General features: G+C 38.8%; 1 protein-coding gene across 1 annotated transcript in view; it reads right to left on the bottom strand.

The window, feature by feature from the left end:
* Positions 1–454: 454 nt before the first annotated feature.
* Positions 455–21012, bottom strand: part of LOC123662527 (ubiquitin carboxyl-terminal hydrolase puf) — a 69926-nt gene continuing 49368 nt past the window's right edge. The window contains exons 43-57 of the mRNA XM_045597370.1: positions 12326–12508; positions 11179–11325; positions 10495–10659; positions 9065–9298; positions 8539–8673; positions 8268–8458; positions 7409–7606; positions 6837–6943; positions 5958–6073; positions 4669–4933; positions 3967–4134; positions 3305–3444; positions 1525–1659; positions 888–1167; positions 455–642 (exon numbers count right to left, since the gene is read on the bottom strand). Of these exons, the coding sequence (XP_045453326.1) occupies positions 455–642; positions 888–1167; positions 1525–1659; positions 3305–3444; positions 3967–4134; positions 4669–4933; positions 5958–6073; positions 6837–6943; positions 7409–7606; positions 8268–8458; positions 8539–8673; positions 9065–9298; positions 10495–10659; positions 11179–11325; positions 12326–12508 (2652 nt within the window). The remainder of the gene's footprint in view (positions 643–887; positions 1168–1524; positions 1660–3304; positions 3445–3966; positions 4135–4668; positions 4934–5957; positions 6074–6836; positions 6944–7408; positions 7607–8267; positions 8459–8538; positions 8674–9064; positions 9299–10494; positions 10660–11178; positions 11326–12325; positions 12509–21012) is intronic.

The raw sequence follows: 21012 nt of genomic DNA, 5'->3' as shown, positions 1-21012 counted from the left end.
CCAAGTTAATCACGAACTCGTTAACTCATCGAACCACTGACCAAACGTTCATACGAAATTGACGAAACTTAATTTTTTTACAAGTAACTAAACAAATATATTTACAAATCAATCATTTTCATTATTACCGAGACTTTATAAATATAACAAAACTGTAAATTAAAGATACGATTACTTGTCAAGATACAATTACTTGTCAACGATCGAACCGAAACAGTACCGGCCACGGCGGAGATAAAGTTCACCCATAGATTTATGCCCAGTTGCTATATTCAATAAACGTTTTAGTCACGAATCGCTAAATTTCGAACAAGACACGTTCTAAATTTAACCTTTCGTAAGCAAAACTAACGCTTTTCTGTACAGGGCAACCGAGGGACCGGGCGTCAATGGGGCCCAGCGCCGGCAGCACGCCGCACGCTGCACGCCGCACGCGCACGCCGCACGCCGGCGCTCAGTCGGCGGGCGGCTGCAGCTGGTGCAGGCGCCGCAGCGCGTGCGACAGCAGCGGCAGCTGGTCGGGCGCGGGCGAGGGCGCCGAGTCCGTGGACTCGTCCGACTCCTCCGGCGGCTCCTCGCCCTCGCTGCCCTCGGCGGCCTCGCCCGGCGCCGTCGCATCCTCCGCCTCGCCGCTCTCCTCCTCTGTTATCGACACTACTGTTACGCGTTATGTATTGGAAAAAATAATAATTTTTATTTTGTTTCGTTTTTTACATTAAGTTTATAAGAATAAATAAGGATTTCTCGCTACGATTAAATGTTAAGATTTTTTTTATTGCTAACGTTAGGATTGAATATTGTTGTAAAGTGAGACAAAAAGCTCGACGATCTCTATCGTTACTAAATAAAAATGAATAGGACAGCATGCAGGGCATGTGTGTAGGTACCGGTGGGTCGCAGAAGCCTCTGATGCAGCGCCGCGGCGGCGCGGTGCAGCGCCCTGGCCAGCGGCGAGGCGGGCGCGGGCCGCGCGCGCTCCGCCAGCAGCAGCAGCGCGCGCGTGCTGCCCAGCAGCGCGCCCAGCGGCAGGCGCGCCGCGCCGCCGGCCAGCTCGTCCGCCAGCACCTCGGCCGCGCGCGCCGCGCCGCCCGCCGCGCCCGCGCTGCCGCCCGACCCGCCCGCCGCGCCCGCCGCGCCCGCGTGACACGGGCTCGACGCACCGCTCAACTGCATTGTATATTTAAATGCCTAACAGATCTGTTCTGAACTGATCATTTATATACTGACATCTAATTTGAGCCGAAATAGAATCCATGTCGGAAAGGAAATAGTGACCGTTGACCGTTCGTTGATGGATGTACGTGATACGTTCTTATAATCCACATTTTGCTAGCTTAAATGCATTTTCGTAAAAGAAATCTCTGCTAGCAATGGGACATTCATAGCGCGTACCATTTTACGCGCGTTACAGAATAACACTATTATAACTTAACAAATATAGCAACTATGTAACTAAAAATTAATAAATGCAAAAGGTATGGATGGTTGTTTTTAGAATGTACAGTGAAATTTTTAATTTTTTACCTTGGGATAATAATGTTGCATGAAATCATAAATGGCGGGATCGGCTAGCGACTCCCGCTCATCCATCAGCACGGCATCTATGTACTCCGCGACGACGCTACACTCCAACAACATCTCCTCTAGCTTAGCGTCCGCCTGAAACAATACATTTTTTTTTATCTATAACTAGCTGACCCGGCGAACTTCGTATCGCCTAACAGTCGATTCTATAATTTTAATTTTTTTTTTTTTTTTAGAATTTTTCTCTCCGTAAGAACCATCCTCGTACTTCAAGGAATATTTTAAAAAATAATTAGCGAAATCGGTCCAACCGTTCTCGAGTTTTGCGCTTAGCAACACATTCAGCGACTCATTTTTATATTATAGATATGTCGTCTGTTCCTAACGTAAAAAACTTCATGCTTTTATTATACGAATAGTTATTGAGCTAAGTTCAATATTTATTGAAATCAGGTTTGATCCAGTGTTCAGCGAAGCAAAAAAAGAAGCAATTGTAGGTGCAAAAGAAGTATGGTATTATGTATTTTTTTCATTAATTTCGTTAAAGATATATCAATTGCTGCAATCAACCGACATGGTTCTCGGCGAATTTAAAGAAATGTTGAATAAATAATGCACTTTTTTTAAGAATAGAGAAATACAGGCTTAAAAAGCATCATTTTAACCGTGAAGGAGTTAGCTGAAGTACTACATTGAACTTATGTTTAGAACCACTAAAGACTGATTTGTTAAGCGTCAAGCTAGTGAAATTGTCCGTGATGAGCCTCTTGAGGATCTATTTTTTCTTCTACAAATAAAATTCCGTAAATAAAAGATTTGAACAGTTAATTGAAAGGTTAGTTAGAGGCTTTTTTGATCGATCTTATCAAATTCTGTCTTGATCTCCAAATGTAATTAACTGTTGACTCTAAAATATAGATGATTTAATGCTGAGTGATGAATTCATAAATCAAAATTTTTTTTGACCTGATGATTTCTTTTTATTTCTATAAAAGATTGCAACTTACAAGAAATGTATCCAAATATATGAATTGCGTTGTAAATATTATTGACTATATCTTAAACAGTTGCCAGTGGGGTGAAAAGTTGAAGAACTTTTCACCCCCACGCTTTTAAGCTTAAGCTTTTGAAAAAACTTATTTGCAATCGTCAATATATCAATGTAGATTGACAAATTTTGTCAATCGAAAGCTAAATTGTTGAAAACGACGACAAGAGAAGAAAAGGAATACGCTGATATAAATACTGGAAAATTAAAATTTCAGCAATGTTTTTTTTTTATATTGAGGGTTATTATATATTTTACTGAAGTTTGTAATTACATCCATTGCTTTTTTTAAATATGGAATTGAATAGCAATCAGGCCTTTGAAATCTCGCCTAAATCGCTGATAGTACTAAAACCGGCACTGTGTGCTGTCCTCGTGGGTCTCCCCATCGTGCCTCGGAGAGCACGTTAAGACATCGTCCCCGGTTATTATCATGTACACCTTGATAGCGATCGTTACTCATACTAGGGATATCTCCGCCAACCCGCATTGGAGCAGCATTGTGGATTAAGCCCTGATCCTTCTCCTACACGGGGAAAGAGGCCTATTCCCAGAACTGAAGCGAGCGAAATAAACATATATTATACCCAGACTCGGGGTGGAAATCGAACCCACGATTCCCGGAGTAGAAAACAGGATCACTAGAAACTACGCCAACGGGCTAGTCAACAGTTGAAATAAGCGAAAGATCCGCAAGTGTCACGTAAGTCGAAAACAGTCAGAGCAACTCACCGGCGAGGCGGCGACGTCCCTCCAGAAGGCCGCGAAGTAGTTGAACCGCAGCGGCACGGCCTCCAGCGCGCACAGCGCCGACAGCAGCACCAGCTGCTCCGACATGCAGCGCTGGCTGCGCGCCACGCGGCAGCACGTGTCTGACGAGCACAGTTCGACCGTTCTTACTCGCTCCGTTATAGTTAAAGAAAAGAAACTCGGATCGATATGATTCGAGCAGAATTCGTGTCCCTTTCGTAAAAGATTGGACGAAAAAAATCTTGCAACATTAATTACAAAGATATAAATGAAATTTGGCGTCGATTTACCACTTATTAGTTTTAAATAAGAAACTGCTAACCGAATCACTGATATTAGACCTGTTTTAAAGTAAAGATATTGAATGAATATAGAGTAAATGGCTTTCACAAGTAAACATATTATGGGCTCGTAGATAACGCTATTTAACTGTTGACGGTATTCGACAGATAACAGTTTTCGTTTATTAATTAAAAAGAAACTCAATGACTCACTCTGCCTCGTGCCGTTTAAGTCGATTCGAAATTTATTCGCAGGATAAATTTTGTCTACAGCCTGTGAAATCGTCCTTGAACAAATACAAGAACGTAGAGTGGGAACGGCCGCGAAGGCCAGGTTCGAGCGCTCGGGTAGCGGCGACTCACCGATGAACTTGTGGTAGGGGCGGTGCAGCGCGGCGCGCGGCGGCGCGTGCGCGGCGGGGCGGCGCGGGCGCGAGGCGGCGCGCGCGGCGGCGTGCGCGCCCGCCGCCAGCGGCACCAGCGCGCCCAGCGCCGCGCCGCCGCCCAGCAGCACCAGCTCGCGCAGCACGCCTGCGGCCGCCGACTCACTACACTCGCTGCCGTGTATCGTGCGTCAGCTGACTAAAGCGCACTGCTACGCCGGTTCCGGCCTTTAGGTCGTTTCGGACAAACGTAGCTCTCGGAGCTACACTCCTCCGAAGCGTGTGACCTAGTTTCTTTTGGTCGGTGACGACCACCACAAATATGCCTTTTATATTGCTCGCAGAAGACTGTTGAAGACAGCGAGCACAAAATAGTAACATCGATGTATGTGCGATTTTAAGTTATGACCTATCGTTAAAGCTCGAGTTGTCCCGGTGAATTTTATTACAATGTACATTTTTAAATAATGAGACTATCACTGCTGACTAATACAAAATGAATAACTTAAGCCAGCAATGATAATGCTTTCTCTGATAATTTTATTAGAAAGCAATCTTAAAAAGAACAACTGACCGCAAGACGACTGCGCGGTTATTTAGGTAATTTAAGTATAAGAGGTCATCTTAATAGAATAAACGTTGAAATGTGAGGTCTCATAGAGGTATGAGCGTGTGCGGTTACCGAGCGCGGCGTGCGGCAGGCGCGGCGTGCGCTGGTGCAGGTTGAGCAGGGTGAGCAGGCGGCGCGCGCACTCGGGCCAGTCCTTGCAGGCCAGCAGCAGCGCGCGGGCCTCCTTGGCGTCGCGGCGCATGCGCAGCGTGCGGCACAGCGAGCGCGCCCAGCGCAGCGCCGCGCCCAGCTCCGCGCGCACCGCGGCGCCGGCCCCCGCGCCCACGCCGCCCACGCCGCCGCCCTCCACGTACACCGCGTGCAGGCTGTGCAGCGCCTGCGGACGGTTGAGTTACGTTAGAACTGTTTCATGTATTGTGTATATCCACCGATCTAGTTAGTGATGTGTGTGCCGTGTAGGCGCCTACACTTTCGGGTCGCCAGTTCGATTCCCGCTCGGAATAAATATTTGAATAAAACAATTGTTTACGGTTTAGATGTCCGTCCTTGTGGATCTCCCCACCACACCTCGTAGGACACGTTAAGCTGTCGATCCCGATTGTTATCATAATTATTGGTTGTTAACATATTACACCTGATAGGGTTCGTTACTCATAGTAGGAATGTATCCACCAACCTGCAGTGGAACAGAACGGTGGACATGAAGAAAGAGGCCTAGGTCCAGCAGTGGGATGTTACAGGCTGAATCGTATGTTTGTATTATCTGTACCCATTTTAACTATATATGTTATATAACGTTATCAGATACGGATAATTAATAAGACGTCACACAACTGCGTCTGAGAAACTTAACTTTTTACCTAATCCCTGATTTAACAAAGTATTAACTTTAGTAAAGTACTTTTAATTTAAGTAAGACGTAAACTGTTTGCGTTTTACTAATGTTAAATTTATAATTGTGTTTGCAGGCAAACGAAAAAAACAGACTTCAATTACATCGACAAGTAATACAACGTAGATCGACGAAAAAATAGTCAAGTAACTACGCGTTATCAAAGATTACTCAAAAAGTATTTATCAGATCTCGATAAAATTTTAATGTAACCACATGATAAAAATCAGCTTTTGATTAAATTAAAAATTATCAAAATCGGTACACACAGTAAAAAGTTATGCGGATTTTTGAGAGTTCCCTCGATTTCTCTGGGATCCCATCGTCAAATCCTGGTTTTCTTTATCATAGTACAAAATTAAGGACATCTCCTTTCCAACAAAAAAAGAACTTTATGTGTTGGCAATCCTTTAAACGAATAAAAAAAAAAACAAAAAAAAAATATTTCAATATTCAGAAATTAATATAAACCATGTAATAAAAATTAAAATTGCAGTCATATACTCACTTCAAAGGTCATTTGCAGTCCGCCATTATAAACTACGTACAGCCTATCATCCTCATTCTCGACGAGCGTGCAAAACGCAGATATTAACGTCGTCCAGCACGTCCGCCCGTTTAAACCTGCAATAACTGTGACATTACGACACGTACTTATAGTTATCACGTAAATAAAAAGTGTAGGTCAGCTCCAAAACACGACTGGAGTAGTCCTTAAGAATGATTATCGTGATATTTAAAATATAAATAAATAAATATCTACACAATACACACACGGTCGTCTGTTCCTAAAGTAAGCAACTTAATGCTTGTGTTATAGGTAACAGCTGACTTGTATATGGCTACTTTTTTTTTTTCGATAAACATACTTATAAATAATACATATATAAAAAAATATTTATATTACACCCAGAATCGGGGTGGGAATAGAACCCACAACCCTCGGAGCAGAAAGCAGCCAAAAACGGCCTAGTAAAAATATATATTCCTTCTCGCAAGAGGCTTTGCGCGGTAAAATTCACTCTTAGCGTCACTGCTCAGCAATACCGGTTTCTCACTCACCATATTTATTTCATATCTGCCTTACACTTACATCGTTTCTCAATGAGTAAACTCCAATAAAAAATCAAAGACGATTTAATTTGTATCTTTCAAACCATAAACCTTGGGACGTTACATCTAGTATTAAAACTTAAAATATATATGGGTTACTTTAGTTAAAAATATTTTTGGAATTATAATTTTAAAATCAAATATTCCAAACATGACCAACCAAGAGTATGATTTATAGGTGTTTACTGTCTATGACGTAGTGTATGGATGATAGCTGGGCTGCGATGAGTGTTACGAGTATAGTCGTACCGTCGTATCGTATACATAGTCGTACCCTGCAAGTAAGCCGAGAGCGTGCTTCTCCTGAAGGCGGCGACCTCGCGCGCCTCCGCGCCCTCCGCGCCGCCCGCCCCGCCCCTGGCGGCTAGGATGCGCGCCAGCCTGCATTTCATTTTATTTTCAAATGGTTATATGTATAATGACATATGAGAATAAATGTGGAATATGAAGAAACAATAAGAAAGTATAAAATTAAAATACAAATACTTGCCAATCCTAAACTATTTACAAAATATTACGCAAACAGAAGCAGTAGTTTAAGTTGTTATAAACACGTCTAAATCTATTTTGCCTAATCATTTATATAACGCGACATACAATTGTTGTTTTTTTTTTTGATATTTGTTTGGATGGTATATTTAGTCTCGTGCGGAGTACTTAGGACTGTGTAGGTGCGCCATTTTTAACGGTGACATTTTATGGGTAATGGGTTGGTGGTTAAATTTTGCTTTTAGATTCAATTTTTTTACAACAACAAACAAGTGGATAGTGCTCCGATTCATTCTCTAGGAGTCCTGTGGTTAATAGTCGAGTACGAGATTAGTGGTAGTGCTATAAGCCAGTAACCGCAGCAGCTCGTCCGCGGCGGCGGGGTAGAGGTGCGCGTGCGGCGCGATGTTCCGGAAGGCCCAGTGGATGTTCTGGTGCTGCGAGAGCGCGCGCGCGAAGGCCGCCGAGCGCCGGCAGCACAGCCGCAGCAGCGCGTAGTACGGCGGCAGCATGGCGCGGTTGTACGCCACCACCTCGCCGTCCTCGTGGTCGGCCCTGCGGCACGAGCGGACGTCACACGACACGTGCTACACTCGAATCGAATGATTCCTTTCATACCGATATGAGTGTAAGCATGGGTATGGTAAGGCCGGTGGTAGGAGGATACCGTAGTCTGTGGACGCCTAGATTACTGGAAGCGTTGAAAGAACATCGTCGACCCTACTAGCACCACTGCAGCAGAGCGGTTGTTAAAGGAAAGGCCTATGCCCAGTATTGAGTTATTACAGGCTGAATCGTGATGGTCGACCCTATCCCCCCGGCTCTCTACTCTCTCAACTCTGGTTACCTTACTTACTTCACGAACATGAAACTACTTTAGAGCAATGTTAGGTGTTTGGTTCAAAACTTTCATACTCGACAGCTCCGAGTAGGATGAGAATTTCGAAATAAATATACCACTGACATTAAAGGCCCAGATCACATTTTTATGACCTGTACAAATACTTGCAATGAGCGAAGACTAAAGTCATGACTCTTAGTCTTAGCGCACAAGCTAACCATGCGTTTATAAAATTTAAATATTAGATTTAAAATCGATGTGGTTTTGTCTTAACTCTTTATTATTTTACAAAAGTATCATATAATTAATTAATCATTTACCGATTCTTAAAATTATTTAGTATATTAACATTACTATAAAAAATAATTAACTCACAGTATATAGTTGAAAGCGATGTGCTTGATCAAACGTTGGTTGGACAACATTAGCTGCACGTTTTCTGGGCAGTCGACGGACACCGCGTGCCAAAACGTTAGAAGCGCTTGCTTATTTGGGTGTACGGCTACCGAAGGTTCCGATATCGCTGGGTGGTAGAGCTCCCACAGGTCGTTAAAGTATTGACCGAACTGAAATATACAACAGATAAAAGACATATATAATATTGGACACATAAGTAGTAAAGTAAGAAACATCGGTCATAACATACCATTAGCTTCTCCACCCTGCTAACGATACAGTAGGACATCACTCCGAAATAAGCGGTAAGCTTCATAGTTCCGTGAACGGCGATGTCCGTGTATTTTCGAGCCGCTTTCAATTTGCTCAGCAGCATCGTGTATACCTGGAGAAGAATACCATTTAACGAGTGTGTGTTGAGAGCGCTGCAACACAAAAAACTCTCACAAGATAAACACTTTGCCAACCGACTTCAAAAACAAGACGAGGTTCTCGATTTGACTGTATGTACGTTATCTATAACTTTTTGATGCATGTATCAATATTAACGATTCCTTTTTTATTCGAGTTGGTGCTCGTCACGTGGTCACATTTAAATTTGAACAACATCTGACGAGTAGTTTTTTAATTATCCTTAATATTGCACATTTAGATAATAAGTTTTTCGACTACCTTTAAGGTCCCAATTTTATTACTCGTCGATGTAAATTGAAGTCGGTTTATTTTAATCATCAAATAAAAACACTCAGTAGAGAGCGGGCCGGTGCGGGGGATACCTGGTGCAGCGTGTGGTGCGCCGGCTCGGGCAGCTTGGCGGGCGCGGGCGCGGGCGCGGGCGGCGGGCGCGCGCGCGCGTAGCCGGCGCGGAAGTGCTGCGACGGCACGAGCGCCACCAGCAGCAGCGCCGCCGCCGCGCGCACGCGCGCCGCGCCCGCCGCCAGCAGCTGCGCCTCCAGCCAGCGGTCCGCCGTGCGCAGCGCCCACGCGTGCGCCGCCTTGTTGCGCGGCACCTGCGCGGCACGACACACGTTTATCCGGAACGTTACGCTTCATACACACGGTGCCGTCCTCGCTCAAAAAAATTTTACGGTCTTAACGTAAGACCTCCTTCGATTTGTATAATTAAAAAAACTTATGGCATAGAAATAATTTTAATCTTTTAAATTACGCGCCGTATTTTCTTACTTTTAATGTACTTTATTCTGTTATTTAACTTGACGAATAAAAATTAATGGATTAATAAAGGAAGTTTTATTTCACAAAATAAAATAACAAAAATAACTAACATGTCAACTAAACATAAACAAAAATCACCAAAATAAACAGTACTTAATTACATATAAATAAATAAATAATCAATAGTTTCAAAAAAGTTATTTTTATAATTTACTCAACTCGAAGTGGAATTTAAAAAAAAAACCAATACTGATTTTCATACACACAAACACGCGTGCGTGCGCGCGCACGCACGCACGCACGCCCTCCCGCCCGCACGCACGCACGCACACACACACTTCAGCCTATTATCGCAGTCAACTGCTGGACATAGGCCTCCACAAGTTCACGCCAAAAATGGCGTGAACTCATGTGTTTTGCCCATAGCCACCACGCTGGGCAGGCGGGTTGGTGACCGCAGGGCTGGCTTTGTCGCACCGAAGACGCTGCTGCCCGTCTTCGCCCTGTGTATTTATAAGCCAGCAGTTGAATGGTTATTCCGCCATAGGTTGGCTTTTTAAGTTCCAAAGTAGTAATGAAATTTATTCCTTAGTCGCCTCTTACGACACCCACGGGAAGAGAGGGGGTGGCTATATTATTTACTGCCATAGCCACACAACACTGATTTGCAGTGATGCCCTATTTTGATGAGCGCAACAAGTATTATTTAAAGCAACAGAACAAAAAAGAAACATACTTAGGCATTACATTTTTTCATATACCCAATTATCGTATAAAACAAAATAAACATAAATACTACGATTACGATACAATACGTAAGATATACGATTATGAAAGGAAAGGATCAGAGCTTAATCCACCACGCTGGTCCACTGCGGGTTGGCGAATATATTACCTACTATAAGGAACAATCGCTATCATCTCATAGGTATTTATGATAACCGGGACTGACGGCTTAACGCCCTCTCCGCAGCGGGAATACACTAAGCGGTTAACAAAAGTACTATAAAGAGATGACAGTAGTGAGGACCTGCATGGCCAGCCATTCCAGCGCGGCGTACGGGCACACGTCGCCCGCGTCCCACAGGCGCGCCAGGGCCAGCGCCGTGAAGCACGGCAGCCCGCCCGACGCGCCCGCACCGCCACCGCTACCCTCCACCAGCAACGTCAGCAACTTGAAGAACGGTCCGCAGTTCTACCGCAAAATAACGGATTACTTTATATTTTCTAATAAAATATATTTTATGTTGTAAACACCAGTAAGGACAAATTATACTGTTTAATATGCTATTATGACTGTGCTATTCGTTATAACCACAATGTTCTTATTATGTGTTTATGGTGTCTCTGTAAAACAAATAAACGGTGGTTCTTAACCTTTTTGTGATTTTTTTGATAAAATGTCTTTTTTGTCAAGGACTATCAACTGTTTTGGAATAAAATCTGAAATAATTGTTATTTTGTACAATATTAAGGAATTTTGTAGGTATATGTAGGTAATCGACGATATTAATCTAGTCGAACTTTTTTTATTGACAATGAAGTCTATAAATGAAACAGAACATACAAATTAGCTTAATAAAACACACATCTCTGCACACTGCCTTTGCAGACCACTTCGGTTGCTTCCAGACCGCGACAACAGGTTAATAACCACTGTTCTATAATAACGTGTTCCACTTCGCCATCTGAGTTTGTAAAATGTCATACTGACCTCCGAATGTTTTGCGATCGCTTGAAAGATCATGTTCACGATTTTTTGCGCTAAAGCCTCGTTCCAGCGACACAGAGCGAAGATCAGAGACTTAGTCTGCTGCAGATTTAAACTGTCCCTCGTTTGTTGGTAGATAAAAGGAAACCCCTGTAACGTGAAATTGAAAAAAAAAAAAAATAATAAAGCTAGCGAACTAAAAGAAAAGGAAATATTTAAAATTAGTCGTATTTAAGACAACAACGCTCTGGTGTAACAACCGCTCTGGAGTAGTGATGCGAGTAGTCGCCCAAAAAAACACCGACGGTTTGCAGGTTCGATTCCCGCTCGGGATGGATATTTGTATTTGTACAAATATTTCTTTCCGGTTTGGATGTTTTCTTTGTGGTGCTTCTAACGTGCCTTGGAGAGTAAGTTAAGCCATCAGCCCCGGTTGTTATCATAAATACCTAATAGCGATCGTTGTTCATAGCAGGGAACATATCCGGCCCCGGAAGTTACCATAAATACCTGGTAGCGATCGTTATTCATAGTGGGGAACATATTCGCCAAGCCTCAGTGACAGGACAGACAGGGAGTAATATTGAATGCGTAGTAATCCTATATACCTGTTCTGTCCTATAACAATATAAATTTTTAACCTTTCACTATCACTATGAATACTTTTGATTACACTTTCACGCCTAAATATCAAGATTTAAAAAGTAATAATAACAGTAACTACCGTAGAATCAAAACTGTCACGTACAATATCATGACCAATTTAATAGCACCACATACTACAATCCAATAAATTGTTATATATTTAATATGGACGGACTTATACACATAAATATACACACACACACACACAAACACGCAGACGCACACGCACACGCACACGCACACGCACACGCACACGCACTCGCACTCGCAGACGCACACGCACACGCACACGCACACGCTCTCGCTCACGCACACGCACACGCACACGCACACGCACACGCTCTCGCTCACGCACACGCACACGCACACTGAGATGCAGACGCACACGCACACGCACACGGACACGCACACGCACACACGCACACGCACACGGACACGCACACGCACACGTGCATACGCACATACACACGCACATACACATGCATACACAGCAAGCGCGGCGTACCTTGGCGTGCAGCAGCGCGCGCGCGTCGGGCTCGGCCAGCGCCACGTGCCCCGCGGCGTCGCGTGAACGCTCCACGAGCCCGCCCACCAGCGCCACCATCTTGTCGAGCGCGCCGGGCCGCAACTTGTCCCCACAGCTGTCCGCCACGCCGCTGCCGCTCGCCTCCTCGCCCCCCGCCTCCACCTGCAACACCGAGCTCTTATATTATATTTTCCGCTTTTTACAAATGATTCTCACACTGCCTGAGCGCATAACGCCTAAGCCTAGTATATATGTAAGTATACCTTGTGTGTTGCAGTCCACTGTATTTAAAAATTTATTAATTTATTTATTTATTCAAGGCTCATCAACGCAATAAAGGCGACACTCGGATAATTTATCAAATAGTAATACATATTTTTTACAATGAGTCACATTTAAATATTATTGTACAATATTGTTAGCAAATTTTCAAAACGTCGCCTTTGTTAATTATATAAAAAAAAAAATATTCTAGATTGAAAAAAGTTTACAGTGGGTTAACTTAATAATTTAACAATTTCTTAGATCTATAAGACAATGATTAAATAATAATAATAATAATAATAATAATCAGTCTTAGAAAACGACACACATAAGATCTATTTTGATCGCGCAATACTTACAGACAAAACCATCCACTACAATAGACCGGATATAACGTTCCAAAATAAATTAAATAAAATAACCTATCTGATAGATATTGCTGTTCCCAACACTCATAACCTACAAAAAACAATTTCTGAAAAAATCAACAAATATACTGAACTAAAGGATGAAGTAGCTAGAATTTGGAACCAAAATAAAGTATACATAATCCCAAGAGCTCTTTCCACCACAGGTGTTATCCCAAACCATCTGTTTACATAGTCTCAAACTACTAGAATTAAACGAAACTCTTTACATCACCTTACAAAAAGCCGCCATTTTAAATACATGCCGAATCGTAAGAAAGTTCTTGCAAATTGACGAACACGAAATTCCACACAACACATAATTTTATCACACCACACGCTGTATTTACTTGGTTTTGACCCGTAAATGCAGACAAACCAGCCAAAGGCTGAGAAAAAAATACCGATAATAATAATAATAATAAAAATCAACTAATCGAAATAACTAAAATAACAGAACAGTTCACAAAAGACATAAAATGGAATTTGGGATTGATAAATGTAGAATCAACTCAATTAAGGCAGGAAAAAATTATCAACATCAATATAAGCTAATAACAGGAGAAAAAATTGAACTATTAAATGAAGAAGACACCTACAAATATTTAGGATACGACCAATCTTTACAAATACATCACAAGGAAGCTAAGACTAGACTGACACAACAATTTCAACACAGACTAAACACAATACTAAAAACACAGCTATATTCACGTAATACTATAAAAGCAATCAATACCTTTGCAATACCTATACTTACATATTCTTTTGGTATTATAAAATGGACAAAATCGGAACTCAAGAGCCTACAACGAAAAATTAACACCACCATGACTAAATCTCACAAACACCACCCCAGATCATGCTTACAAAGACTAACACTACCCAGAAAAGAAGGAGGTAGAGGCCTCGTAGATATTTTAAATTTACACAATAAACAGATTTCTACTCTCAGGAAATACTTTTTTGCTAAAATAGAATATTCCAGACTTCATAAAATAATAACAGAAATGGATCAAGCTTTTACGCCTCTTAACCTTAAAATTAGGAGTGCTCAGAAAAATGAAACACTAATTGACAACAGAACTAAAATCACAGAATGGGCCCAGAAATCTCTACACGGAAGACACCGCCAGGATCTATGCCTTTCAAACGTCGACAAAGAAGCGTCGAGCGAGTGGCTTCATCGAGGTGCACTCTTCCCAGAGACTGAAGGATTCATGATAGCTATACAGGATCAGGTCATTGAAACAAAAAACTATAGAAAATATATAATTAAAAATTTAACCACCACTGATTCTTGTAGAAAATGTAACAGTAATCCAGAAACTATCCAACATATAACCGGCGCGTGCAAATCAATAGCCCAAACAGACTATAAACACAGACACGATCAAATAGCCAGTATCATACACCAAAAACTTGCTAATGAATGTAAATTAACAGAGACATTATTACCATATTACAAATACACCCCAGAACCCGCGTTAGAAAACTCCACTACACGACTGTACTTTGACCGAGGCATCCTTACAGACCGCACAATCCATTTTAATAGACCCGATATAACACTAATTGACAAAATAAGCAAGAGTGGTTTTCTTATTGACATAGCAGTACCCAACACACATAACTTACAATCAACAATAGCTCAAAAACTATCTAAATATACCGAATTAAAAAATGAAATAACCCGAATTTGGCATTTACAAAAAGTTACAATAGTCCCAATAGTACTTTCCACAACAGGAGTTATACCTACTCAACTACATACGTCTCTACAAACACTAAAATTACCAGCGAGCACTTACCAATTATTTCAAAAAGCAGCAATTCTAAACAAATGCAGATTGGTAAGCAAATTTCTCCAAAGTGAGCCCAACCCATCTGACTAAAGACTAACACTTATATAAACTGTCACACTAACGATTATGAAATATAATGTATATAAATTTAATAACCCTTTATTTGCTAACCCGTTGATGTACATTTGGCCTAGGCCCGTGTGACGACTAACCGGCTTAATGGTTACTAGCCGAGATTATACAACGTAGAAATAATAATAATAATAATAAAATATAACAAATAGGGAATACAGAAAACTTCAAAAGTGTAACATAGTTTGTGTGTAATTGCAATTGATTTGATCAAGAGAAACCTTCTATATTTCAATGGATTTATACAATTGTTCTAAATTTCGTACAATTGTTAATACAATAAGAATAAAAACATAAAATTCACAATCCTAATATTTTCAAAAATGTCACAACATGTTCACAATTAATGACCAAAACTAAAAATAAAAAATAGAAGATTAAAAAAAACTTATTTACAGTCGATTTTCGATGATTTCGTCAATAGTAATAAAAAACAAAATTTTCAATTTACAATTAAAGTGGTAAAATTATTAATATTCACAAAAAAAAAGAATTTAGGAAAAAGGAAACCATATACAGCTATTTTTTTTATCAAATTATATAAAAAATAAAGTATAAGTACTTGGAAGTCATTTGAAATTTCGGTTTGATAAGATTAAATTACAATTTCATTCTTTACAATAAATTAATATATTATAATGTCATTCTTTATAATTAATTAAAATTAAATAATCAATAACGTCACACTATTTTGTCCATTTTAATATACCTTTATTTAAATTAATACAAATAGAGAATAAAAATAAATTAAGGTACAGTTGATTTAATCAAGATTAAGGATCTAATATTAATGATTCCGATTTATAATATTTCCATATTTTAATGTCACTTTTCATTAATAATAAAAAATAAAAACACTTAAAAATCGTCAATAAATATTAGTTACTAGCATTAAGCAAGATTTAATATAAATTAAATTTATACTATATTATTTGCGTCATTAATTTTAATAACTTTTTTAGATTTTGTCAACGAGTCACTAAATATATCAATTTTTAGATTGGATGTAGCTAGTTTATTGTATTCTCGCACAAGTCTATTTATGGGAGAAATTGAACCTAGGTTAGTATAGCTGCTATATGCAAAGGGCTTGTATTTACTAATACTTGTATAATTAATAACTAATTTATTTAGTTGAGGGCAATCAAATACGCCGTTTATTGGTTTGTATAAAAATATTAAATCGTGCATATGATGCGCTCCTCCAGCGAAGTCATTTTAAAATGTTCGAGCTTACAGCGGTGATCTCGAAGATATAAGATATACTCGTATAGAAACGCCAGAAGCCATAAAAACTTTCTCTGGATTCGTTCTGTTATACCCCGGTTATGCAAGAGGAATTGCTGAGTTCTGTGACGCTACCACGTCAGCAATATTGGCATATGATCATTGTCAGATCCTTTGGTAATCAGTCTCACCTTATCTCCCTTAGGCAACGGATGCCTAAGAATTCATTGATATTCCATTTCTATACTAAATCCTGTTCTAGTTCAAGTGAATAAACATAGTTAAGGCGAATAAATGTAATAAACTTTTAATGAATGTCAATAAATAGGTTTTTTTTTAAACTAAAATATGGGTGGTGGCAGCGTGATAGGATTTCCGGAAAGAGATCCCCGGTACGCCTTCCAGTGTGAAAGTGAAATCAAACGTGTAAATAAAATTAATTAGTGATAACTATTTTACTATTTGTGTTATAATACTATTTCTGTGAGAAAAGTTTAAGAGCCATTTCACAAAAATCGGTAACAATCCACGAAATTGTAATATTTTGACGTCGTTAATCTCAGTGTTGGATGGAATAATGTAATTTATATTCTTAAAATATAATAGAGCAACTTTTGTTGTAGTCGATAGTCAGATCAGAATTTTGATTTATATTATGTGTATAAAATTATTAACCTTTTCATCAGCCTCCTTCCTGGGTAAACGGTCGCAATGTATACTTTGGAGTCCTACTTTTCAATAACCTCTACGTTGAAACCATTTTAAAAAATATCGTAATATGTGGAATATAATTTTGTTGAGAACTATCACAGATTTTTATTCCATTTGTATCTCTATTAAACGATAAAAAAAAATTAAAGTTACGAATATTTTCCAAATAAGTACAATTTTAAAAGCGATATTTTTCTTAGAAAACTAAGAAATTTTAACGAACTATCTTCATCAAAGTAAACTTACATTATTAAGGAAAACAAAAAATAAATAAATTAAAAGATATAATCATTTTTAATACATTTCATATTAAATAATAAAAAGATAGTATATATTACCACGCATCAAGCCCAGTAAATCAGTCGAGCGCTAGCGCTCTTAGAGGTAAGGTCCACGCCAAATTCTGCGCAGCCGTCTCTTTCGCTCACACGCGCCAAGCCCCTGTTGTTATAGCGGATAAACCGCATTTGATACTTTCATAATAAAATATAAATGAAATAAACATATTACGAAAATGACTGTAAAATAATATAATGATAATTTCTGTAAACAAATGTATAATTTAATTTTCTTTTTTCACATTATCAATACAAATAGGCATTTCAATCTGTTTGTCTTGTTATTTGTTAATTAATATGTTTGTCGGTCTCGATGTCATAAAATGCTATTTTATTCATATCGTAAATATTAGATTAATTCGTAAAATGAAAAAACTAAATCAATTTAAAAAAAATTGTTTCATAAAATTGATTTTTTATTTTTATTTTAAATTTATTGATTGTTGTTATATAACATACTTGAAATTTTTAAGAAATTAATTATGTAAAAAACATTTTATACCATAGTTATTAATTTTTATTATACATTAGAAAATGATCAAGATGGTTTTTTTTTTTTTTTTTTTTTTATGTCACTAGGTCGGCAAACAAGCGTACGGCTCACCTGATGGTAAGCGACTACCGCAGCCTATAGACACTTGCAACACCAGAAGCATCGCAAGCGCGTTGCCGACCCAATCCCCAATCCCCCAGGAGCTCTGGTCACCTTACTCACCAACAGGAACACAATACTGCTTGAAAACAGCATTATTTAATGATGCAGATGGTCTTTTGGTTGTCACACTATACTAACTAGCACAAAGATCGCGCGGCTCGTACGACTCGCGCGATGCGACCAAATTTACCTAAACTTGCAGAGCGTAAAATTGTGAAATGGCTCTTAACTCTTGCATGTGAAGTGAAAAGTGAAAAATAAAATATATTTTTTTATTGTGAATACAAAACCGCAATTATAAGATTAACATCAAGTAACATTCTTAAAAGTGAATTATCGCAGTTTGGTCGAACGACATTGAACTTGCATCCAATATTACTACATATATTATTAATTTAAAAGAACCATGGCAGAGCCTAAAGTACTAAAAGCTGTTAAAGTGGAAACATTACACGTACCGACCCACGTTAATTTGCCCTCGTAATCTAAGAATGAAAGACCTTTAAATACCGTAGAACAAAGTAAACAAAGAGGAAAAAAGACGAATTCAACTCCCGAGTTAGAACTTTATATTCTTTTAAAATTTATAAAACCATACGATGGTTCTAGGGAAACCCTCAACTCATTCCTAACAAATTGTAATAACGCGTATGACCTTTCAACAGAAGTCCAAAAACCAATAGTATTTAAATATATGTCAGCTCAGTGGAAAGGCCGAAGTTGCCTGCTCCATCAAAGAGTTTATTTCTTGGGGACAACTTAGACTTCCTGAAAAATCAATTCAGTGTGAGGAATTCATTCACAGGAATCAAATTTACCAAAACGCGCTTTTCCCAGTACTAGGAACCAAATTATTTGTAGGTTTTGTAAGAATATTGGACATTCCATCGAAAATTGTAGGAAAAGAGAATATAACAATAGAATGTATAATCAACCCTCATCATCTAGAGCTCAACAACGCGTTAATTTTACCTCGCGTAGAACAACTTCGCGATGAGATAAATGGCGATGATGAAAAAAACTATCGAATGTCTCACGATGTCGTCGTGCGAGACAACCCAAAAAAAAATTGACACTAAATTATTTAATGCTAACTCCAATAAATCCACTGTATCCTGTAAACCCAATATAATTAATGAAACCACTGTATCCACTAAATCCGCTGTACCTTTAAGTAACAAAACCACTGCGTGTCCTGGAAGTCTGTCCACTGAATCTACTTAAACCGCACTTCCTATTAAAAAAGAATCAGATATATTCGAAATTACTTCTGATCCAACAAAAATATTACTTCCACATATTCAAGTACATACTTCTTTATCTAATAAGCTTCTATCCCTGTTAATAGATTCCGGATCCTCAATAAATCTAATTAAATTTTCTTTCATTCAAAATCTTCCAAAACTTACTTATGAAACCTATAACATAGATCCCGCAGAAGAATGTACTCAAATAACAGGTGACTTTAAAGTTTAGCCTTAAATTTTCACGTAGTAAAAGATATCAACTTGCCATATGATAGAATAATCGGGTCAGATATGTTAGACAGTTTTAAATTGCGCTATAGATTACAATAAGGACAATCTAAGAATAAACAATGAAGATGTTAAACTTCAATTCCGCGAACCAACTCATATAATTTCTCCTAGAACAGACTAGATAATGCTTGGTTAAAAACCCCGAAATCAGAGAAGGTTTCACTTTAGATCAGAATATATGTGACAATATATTGATAGCAAACCGCCTAGTTAAAGTTAAAGACAATAATAGGTTTAATATATCTACTATTAATATATCCGAATCTTCCAATCTCTAGTAAACTAAAACTTCTCTGTGTCTCAAAGCCTGCTATTTATCCAGTTAATTTCAGTAATTCTAATAATAATATTAGCACATATAATAAAGCCCAGTCCGTTCTAGATCCATTAAGAGTTTCTCACCTTAATGAAGAAGAAACTAACGCTCTTTATGATTTATTTGTTGATTTTTCTGATATATTTCACATACCTGGATAAATATTAACATGTACTACTGCAATTGAACATGAAATAAAAACTAATTTTGATGTTCCTGTACATATCAAATCACATCACTTTCCCGAAGTACATAAGGAAGAAGTAAGGAAACAAACTGGGACAATCTCATATAGAAAATCTAAGATTATTATTTCAGAAGTTACGCAAATTTAATCTCAAACTCCAACCAGATAAATTGAGTTTTTGAGAAGAGAAGTAGGATATCTGGGCCACATTATTACAAAACACGGAGTGAAACGAAATCCAGAAAAAATCAAAGCAGTAACTAAATTATTTATTATTAAGACATCAAATCTTTCTTAGGATTAGTCTCGTACTATCGCCGTTTCATTCCGGATTTTTCTAAAATCGCTAAAACTTTAACTACCCTATTACGTAAAAATACTTCCTTTAAATGGGAGAACCAACAGTAACTTGCTTTCGATTCCTTGAGACATAAATTAACCACTGCTCCTATACTCTGTATCCAGATTTTACTAAACCTTTTGTTTTGACATGTGACGCCTCTAAGTATTCTATTGCAGCTGTCTTATCTCAGGGTCCAATTGGCTAGGATAAACCAATTGATTTTGCCTCGCGCACTTTAAATAAGAGATAATAATTAAAGCACGACGGAGAAAGAATTATTGGCCATCATCTTTGGTTGCAAAACCTTCCATATATATATGGAAGAAAGTTTCATATTATCACAGGTCATCGTCCTTTAAAATGGTTATTCAATCACAAAGATCCAAGCAGTAAGCTCTAGACGGAGACTCAAACTCCAAGAGTTTGATTATATTTATCGTAAAGGAAAGCTTAATTCTCTAGCTGATGCACTATCTCGATATCCCGTAAATCCAGTTTATCCTGAAGATATCTCAAATCCTAATAATTGCTCGGATTCAAATAATTCTCTCATAGATCTTGAGGGAATAAATCTTAGTCTACAAAGTAGAGATTTAAACCTTAATTTCGAGTCTTAATATTCTATCTCCTGAATTGTCTTCCCAGTTAGATCCACTATTTCTTCCTTCTACTAATGATCCTTCAACACAAAGTGCCGAACACGAAAAGTCTGTTTCCATGCCTATAGATTATCCTCCGATTCC

This window comes from Melitaea cinxia, chromosome 18 (genome assembly GCF_905220565.1).
Source record: "Melitaea cinxia chromosome 18, ilMelCinx1.1, whole genome shotgun sequence".
Lineage (NCBI taxonomy): Eukaryota > Metazoa > Arthropoda > Insecta > Lepidoptera > Nymphalidae > Melitaea > Melitaea cinxia.
The sequence above is the reverse complement of the archived record's forward strand: the minus strand, read 5'-3'. Positions and strand labels throughout refer to the sequence as shown.